Below are 8,172 nucleotides of genomic sequence, written 5' to 3' on the forward strand. Positions count from 1 at the left end.
TGTATGATGTATGATGTATGATCAAGCAGGCCCGATGTAGTCAGAACAGAACACTGTATTAATGGAGCATCGTCCTCTCTGTGCTCAAGAGAGGAACCTCCAGCATTGGCAGGGGTGTCCAGAAAGGGCCTGTATGACCTTCAGTGACCTTGCTGTGTGACCCATTATAGGAAGGGCTACAGCCACTTAGGTGGATAGACTCCATTAGCAGCCCAATCACCTAGTCTTTAACTCCTTAAAGCACTTCCAGGCAAACCTTTGGACTTCCGCTGACCACGCCAAGGTCAAGGGTCGCGGTTTAGGCCTGGTGCACATTAACATACAGGTGGAAAATGATGACATCATCAAGAATAATGTTTTTTTCAGAACTCTGAAGGCCATGTCAGGGTTTCTGTCCTTGTCAACAACCACGTCTTCAATGAATATAAAAGTGATGTTCAATGGTAGATGGATACTTTATTGATCTCCAAGAGAAGAGAAATTCACATGTTCACAAATAACTGTTCATTTATTCCTTTCATTCATCATGTATATGTATTTTCAATTGTTTTCTGCATGTACAACTATAAAAAGGTGAGTTGTGTTAACATTTTTGGTTTTCTGTATGGGATTAATTGGATTTACATTATTTTCTTATGGGAAAAAATGTATTTGGCTTGGTTATGTTGTATTTTCAGTTGGACGTTAACCAAGGTTCCACCGTATACACAAACATGGAAATGATACACAAACGTGGAAATGAAACTGATGACATTTTGACATCCACGTTTTTGTGCAACTTCTAAAGTTGGTTGAAGTCTATATTCTATGAGCTTCAGGGCGTTGACCTGTGGACGTCTCACTGTAAACCCACACTTGTTTCTGCTTCAACTACAAAGTACATTTGGCATGTGAAGGTTTTTTAATATACCATTGATTTTGTTGTTATGACATTTGTCTGCTGTATTTGTTTGTGTAAGCTAACTCATCTACTTCTGAACTGCTGCACTCTAAAGGATGTTTGGCTTGTGCTATTTTTTTTTCTGACAAATAGACCACATAGTCGCGCTGTTAATAAACCCCCCAAGTCGGTCCCCCTAAGGTGGAATGACTTGAATTCTTACGCAGCTCAATGCCTCGTACAAAACACTCACTGTAACTTTTGATTGTTTAACAGAATCACCGTGAAATTTGGCTCACGTCATGTGACAGTGGTAAGATGGTGGCAAAAGTCACATGACAGTTTTTTCTAGTTGTAAACATTTTTTTTGTACTTGAATGATGTTTTGGACTTCAAAGATTTTTGTTTGTACTCGAAGGATATTTTTTGGAATTGAAGAAATATGTCCATTGTATGTGTATGTGCTGTACTTGTGTCCCTGGACAAGACACTTCACCCACCTTGCCTCCAGTGCTGCCCACGCTGGTGTATGAATGTGAATAAATGTTTGGTGGCGAATTGGCAGCCACTTTTCCGTCAGACTACCCTATGGCAGCTGTGTACACAGATGTAGTTACCACCGCCAATGTGTGACTAAGGAGTGAATGAATAATGGGTTCACTTCATTGTGAAGCGCTTTGGGTGCCTTGAAAAGCTCTATATAAAATCGAATCCATTATTATTATCATTTTATTTCTGAAGAAGGATGTATTTGTTTGATAGGTAAAAGAAAAATGCCTTAGTTTGTGAATAATGTTTTGTATTTCCAAACCACACTGAGTTTGTTTGTGAATCGTTAGGCGTGAATCAAACATTGTTTGTGTGTTTGTGAGGTTTTGGCATGATTTTTTTAACTCCATAAAGACAAGTGTGGTGTCACGCGCTGGCGTGGTGAAGCTATCGGACCCCAAGATGCAGAGAGGAACACAACGGCTGGGATAACAAAAAGGGTTTATTACAAAAAGTGACCTCCGAGTAGGAAAAAGGCAAACACAGGTGGCACAAAAAAGGTACAGTCCAGGAACAAAAAGACAGGGCAGAGCCACAGAAAAAGGGTAACAAAAACTGCTGCGAGCTAAATGTGCCGCAGGAAACAACACACATGCGCTAGCGGTGAACTGGAAACGCTGCTGAGAAATAACAGTAGCTGTAACACACTGAGCAGGATAGCTGCTGGAAAATCAACAAAAATGGTTACACGATAACAAAAGCACAAACTGGGAGGCAGGTTGGCAAAGGTTGCAGGAGAAGTCCAAGGGAACAATCTGGCGTTGAGCAGCTGTCTCCCAACAGCTTGGCAGAGCAGCTGTTTTGTTGCGCATGTGAAGTTTTGTTTGGATTAGTGTCTGTGTCTTGAGACATGCCAGTTTCTTATATTTGTTGTGAAGATGTTTAGCGAATGTTTATGTGTAATTATGCAAGCAGAATCACCATTTAATCATCCTCCTGAGGGTAAATTGTAAATGTGTGTTTCTGTGACTTCCTTTTGTTGATGACAACAAAAAAAGAGAATCAAAGGGTGCGGTCTGTCTATGACTATATGTTCTCTGAGTCATCAGGTATTTACTGTATGTCGTGAATTTTTTGTACCCACTCAGGTTGTGTGCACAAGACAAGCAAGAGTTTTTTTGTAATGACAGATTAAAAAGATCTGCACACATCAGGAGACATCATGTTCCTCACTGCATGTGCGCAGTGCACGAAGTGTGCACACCAGCTTCTTGGCCACTCAAAACCTTTTTCCTACTTCCACCCACATTTCTTAGAAAGTAGAAATATGCTTCTTTTTTTTGTTTTTGTCCCCCCCCCCCCCCCCCCCCCCCCCCCCCCCCCCCCCCCCCCCCCCCGTTTCCTTTTCTCTTCTTCTCTGTCCCCTCCTGCTCCGGTCCGGGCGCTCCAAATTTGCTTTATAACAAGCATCAAGGTCGAATAAATTTTGTATGACAGGGGAAGTGTATATCACACTTCTCTCTGGCAGAGTAAATCTGTTGAGCACTTGACGGCATTTAGGTATACAATTCTATCTGCTTTAAAGGCTGGACAGGACAGGGGGAAAAAAAAAAAAAAAAAAAAAAAAAAAAAAAAAAGAAAGTAGAAATATGCTTCTTGTGCCGTGGCCTTGTTTAACTACACATACGACTGCTCGTGTTGTGGCCATGTGATTTAAATCCATACAGGAGAAGGAGACGAAATCCGATCAGTACTCCCACCCCACACTTACTTGGTCGGCTCACACTGTGCGAGTAGAAGTCACCAGCGCTTTTTTCTCTATGGTTTTAACTTCAGCTCACTTAAAAAGGAAATGTACAAAATGTATGCATTTAATCTGGGGTGAATATAAAATGCCATTTGAATGTCGAGCATACAGTACAGGTGGTCTTCATTTTACGCCGTTCCGACTTTCACCCAAATTCATTGCAAATTAAATTTTGGTCTGTAAACACAAGACTCCATCAAAAAGTATTTGCAGGAGAAGAATACACTATGTGCGGCTCACGTGCAGCCACACTACTCTCAACACTGGACTGTCGCGACCATAATTGAGGATAAAGATTGCACCCTAATGTCTACCCAGACGTTGTGAGGATGACGAGGACGTGGTCGATCAACAATCTCTTAATAGCATAAACAAAGCAGGCTGCTGTTGGCCGAACCACACTAAAACATCAGAAAACTCAACGGTCCTCTGTGCGTGGAGCTGATGCTAGCCAAGCCTTTTAATAAGTCACTCATAAAATAACCCTCCAATATATTACGGTTATTGACCACTTATGTTCATACATTCAAAAAATAACAACTACCACAGCACGTGATGTTGCAGAAGCACTGTCATAAAAATTTGCTAAAGGAGGAAGTGAAGTAGGTCTCGCACATGAGCAGAACCGATTTCCGGGATCGGATTGCGTAGTGACGCTGCCTACTATGGAGCATATTAGCTGAAGAAATGTGGATTTACTTACTGGCACCCTGGCACGCTTATCCACTTTTTATTCCAATCTGCTGTGCAGTATCAAAACATTTGTCTGACAATGTTTGCAGATCATGTGATGAGGCGAATGGTGTCGTTTAGAAATGTCGACAAGCTTACTCCGTCTCCTTGAGTGTTCCAGCGAAAGCCTTCAGCACAACAAGCGGGCATAATCTAAATAAATATATAACAAACAACAGAAATTCACCGAGAAGTGGAGCATAATATTGCATTGCCGTGAAGGGGAAGTTCCGGGTGGGACTGTTCGGTTTTGACGTCACTTGCTCCTCCTCCTGTACACCCGGAAGACGTGACGAAAATTGTAAAAAATAATACGTATCCCAACATTCGAGAACACATCTAACACAGGAATTATGCCTTTCAACGGTATTTTTTGAAGCGGAACTAACAAGATTAACATGTGTTTTGGTGTCATGAGCACTTTAATGAGAAGCTGCATAAACTTTGCATTACTACACTGCAGACCTTCAGTCAGCCTTATTTTGTATCCTTCCACTGCCAAGATATACTTGTACTGTAGTGTTAAATATATAGGAGGTCCGCAGTGACAAATGCTCCCTTCAAGCTGTGTTTGCGTGTACAGTGTAGCAGCCCTGAGGTGAATCGTCAGCATTTCCTAGAATGCTGCAGCTGTACATTCCAGACTCACGTGATGTGTGAGCATGACCTATATGAAAGTCCATGCCGGAGTCACCGCACTTCAAGGCGTTTTTATTCAAATATAATTCACATGTACAAAGTATACAGTAGCGTTTGGTAAAGTTAAAGAAAAGTGCATCACATGCTTTTTTTTCTGTGTATAAAATACAATGTGTTCAACAACAGTAAAATCAGCAAGAACCAAATATCACAATGAACCGGTCATAATTGAGGCAAGAATAATCTGCTACATGTGTCACATTCATGTGTGACATATAAACTGCTTGATAATGGAAATACTTTGTCTTTTAGACCGTTCCCACGATGAGGGTGTTTTGTATTGCACAGTTGTGGTAAATGTTCACAACAGCAGCCTCGATGGAGAAGAGATGCTCATCCTTGGCCTCGGGGCAGGAAAGCCTCATGAAGTCAGCCAGTCGGAACAGATACTCCATGTTGTGGCCCGTCTTGCCCCTGCAGACGGCGATCTGGTCCGCGATAGCTTGGTCCGACGCCGGGCCCAAGTAAGAGGGGCTGTCGGAGGTGGCGATGTAGACCAGGGCACGGAGGGGGTCCTCGCCCTTTTCCTGGGGGATGAACTCCACCGTTTTTGTAACATAACCTCCCACCACCACTTCTCTCATGTTGAGGTACTGTAAGGACTCTTTTATCTTAGCGTCTGCCACTTCGTAGGCCACTCCCCACGTGCAAGCCTGCAGGGGACGGAGAATCATTAACTGAAAACAACGATCGGACGCGTTGTGTCACAGTTCAGCCAAGTTATTAAAAACAAATAAAGTGATTGTGGCAAGATAATGGCTTTATAGTCATGCACCAGCTGGTCCTAAATAACATATATAAACATATATACATATATACACACACATTTATTTTATTAAAATATTTTGTCTATTTCCAGTTTTTTTTGTTTTTTTTTTTACCCCTGTCCTGTCCAGTCTATTTCTGTCTATTTCCAGTCTTAATTGTACACTGAATATGCTGTGGCTGCTTTATATAGCCATATCTGCACTAATGCAAGCCTCTCCTGAAGTGTGTATGTTTACATGCACTAAAAAAAAGAATTATGACATGAATTTGGTTAAAACCAGGTTTTTCCTACTTCCTTTCTCCTACTACTACTATTTGACAGTCCATGAATGCACCACTGTTATGGGCTATGAGTACAAACAAGAGCTATATTAGCGCCATATATGAGACGCAAAAGTTTAGTGTAGAACTTTTTTTCTACGCTGACAGCCATGTATTGTTTTCCTTTCTTCTACCACCTCATCCTTGTTCCAAAATGCTGACACTGTGTGTGAATGCATAAATGTGAGGTTTGACGATGTTATGACGTTTGTTTTGAGTGGAAGTGTTTGCTGGCTGCACTTACTAGCAGGTGGAATGAGCCATTGTGCATTTTCGCAAGGTGGGTGTAGGTAGTCTCAGACTTGATAACATAACTTGATGAAAGCAACTTTGTTACTGAACTTGCACAACTATTGTCCAAAGCCTGAACAAAAGTACAAGATGGGGCTTTTTTGGTGTGACCATTCGTGTGTACTCCGATAACAGATGGTATCTGAGGTGCGAAAGTGATATACAAGTTACATTTTTGCCTCTCATAGCAACTCTGGTGTGTTCAAGGACAGCCAAACAAAGTGCAAAAGCTCCACGGTTGACGAAAAAACATGATCAGTGAAGCATAAACACATGAACATGTATCATTTGTCGGCTTTTTTGAAACAGTGGTACATGTATGCTGTATTATCACGTCTTTATGAATGACTACCAACTTAGGCTGGATGAGGTGTCATTTCTGCAAAAAAAGCTGCTTATTTTCTGAGGAGAAAAAATGATTTATATGTGGGGCTGTGAATGCTTCTATGCCCTCACCAGGGTCACGGGTATGCTGGAGCCTATCCCAGCTGACTTCGGGCGAGGTACATCCTGGTACACCCTGGACTGGTCGCTAGCCAATCGCAGGGCATATAGACAAACCATTCACATTATACCTATGGACAATTTAGAGTCTCAAATTATATACATATACATATATATATATACATATATATATATATATATATATATATATATATATACAGTATATATATATATATATATATATATATACATATATATATATATATATATATATATATATATATATATATATATATATATATATATATATATACATATATATATACATACATACATACATCTTCTATGCCGCTTATCCTCACTAGGGTTGCGGGAGCCTATCCCAGCTGACTTCGGGCGAGAGGCGGGGTACGCCCTGGACTGTCGCCAGTCAATCGCAGGACATATATGGACATATTGACAAACAACCATTCACACTCACATTCATACCTATGGACAATTTAGAGTCTCCAATTAACCTAACATGCATGTTTTTGGAATGTGGGAGGGAACGGGAGTACCCAGAGAAAACCCACACACGGGGAGAACATGCAAACTCCACACAGAGATGCCCAACAGAGATTTGAACCCGATCTCCTGACTGTGTGGCCAACATGCTATCCACTAAACCACCGTGCGGCCCCATATATACAGTATGCTGCCTAAAAATCTCTCTCTCTCTCTGTCTCTATACATGTATACAGATATATATCTATATACATATATATCTATATATGCGTATATATAGATATAGATAGATAGATCAACTTGGGACCACACTTTGATGCACACTGCTCCTTTGGAACCAGTGTACAGTGTTTGTTTTCCCCATGCTGCCACTTTGGTAAGCAGGTTGTATGGCTGTTTGACAAGAATGACGATGGTGTCTCAGTAAAATAGGAATGTTGCATGCTATTTATAGTATATACAGTTCAAGTTACATATCTTGTACGTGTATGATGACTTACCTCCTGATCCTCTACCAGTGTCACCACTCTTGCTGTCTGTGGAGATTTAGGACACATCATGATGAGAACATGTTGACTCACATTATCCATCGCCACAGTCAATACAGTACGTATTAAGTGGAAATGTGCTTCTTACATTCTCCTCGTCTCCTCGATAAAAGTTATCTCCTTGCCAGAATCGACGTTTGTAGCCCTTAATGTAGCCTATTTTTCTTCTCTGGTAGACAAAATCAGGTTTCCACACTAAGGAGCCATAACCAAATATCCACTGACTACTCTTAACCTCCTGTGGTTTCATGGCTGCTATCAGCTGCGAGCTTCTTACAACGAAAGAAAGGTTTGTTTTTTTTCTCTCCTCCAGACAAAGTCCCTAAAAATGAAAGTGTCTCTCTGAAGCGGCGTACATGTTGCAGGTGTGATGCACGTGAAGGTCCTTTAAATGCTCCACAGTTTTTTAAGGCGCTCTCCTTATGTTTGGGCGAACACGTGTATTTGTTATTCCGGCGACGTCACAGCCTCACGCTCCCGTCCAATGGTTATACGGTGGGGGCGGGGCTTGGACGCAGATACGCACTGGAGTCACAGCCACCGGGAGAACTGGTGATGCTGCTCAGTCAAAACAAAAGTCTTCATCCGCAAGTGAAAGGAAAAGTTTGGGGGCTCACATTTCCCGCGCACTAAGTATCGTTATTAGAATGTGCCTTCATAATACCGATACTTAGTGACTCGTTTGT

General features: G+C 41.5%; 1 protein-coding gene across 1 annotated transcript; it reads right to left on the reverse strand.

The window, feature by feature from the left end:
- Positions 1-4,618: 4,618 nt before the first annotated feature.
- LOC129192542 (glutathione-specific gamma-glutamylcyclotransferase 1-like) lies at positions 4,619-7,924 on the reverse strand. The gene is made up of 3 exons (XM_054796685.1): positions 7,575-7,924; positions 7,439-7,474; positions 4,619-5,260 (listed from the first exon to the last, which is right to left on the reverse strand). The coding sequence occupies exons 1-3, from the start codon at positions 7,734-7,736 to the stop codon at positions 4,856-4,858; spliced, it is 603 nt and encodes a 200-aa protein (XP_054652660.1). The 5' UTR covers positions 7,737-7,924; the 3' UTR covers positions 4,619-4,855.
- Positions 7,925-8,172: the final 248 nt, after the last annotated feature.

This window comes from Dunckerocampus dactyliophorus, chromosome 13 (assembly GCF_027744805.1).
Source record: "Dunckerocampus dactyliophorus isolate RoL2022-P2 chromosome 13, RoL_Ddac_1.1, whole genome shotgun sequence".
In the NCBI taxonomy this organism is placed as follows: Eukaryota; Metazoa; Chordata; class Actinopteri; order Syngnathiformes; family Syngnathidae; genus Dunckerocampus; species Dunckerocampus dactyliophorus.

Coding starts and splice junctions, on each gene's coding strand:
- LOC129192542 (XM_054796685.1), bottom strand. CDS start 7,736: ATGAAACCACAGGAGGTTAAGAGTAGTCAGTGGATATTTGGTTATGGC. Junction 7,475..7,574: donor ATCGAGGAGACGAGGAGAAT/GTAAGAAGCACA, acceptor AAATCTCCACAG/ACAGCAAGAGTGGTGACACT. Junction 5,261..7,438: donor CACTGGTAGAGGATCAGGAG/GTAAGTCATCAT, acceptor CGTCCCCTGCAG/GCTTGCACGTGGGGAGTGGC.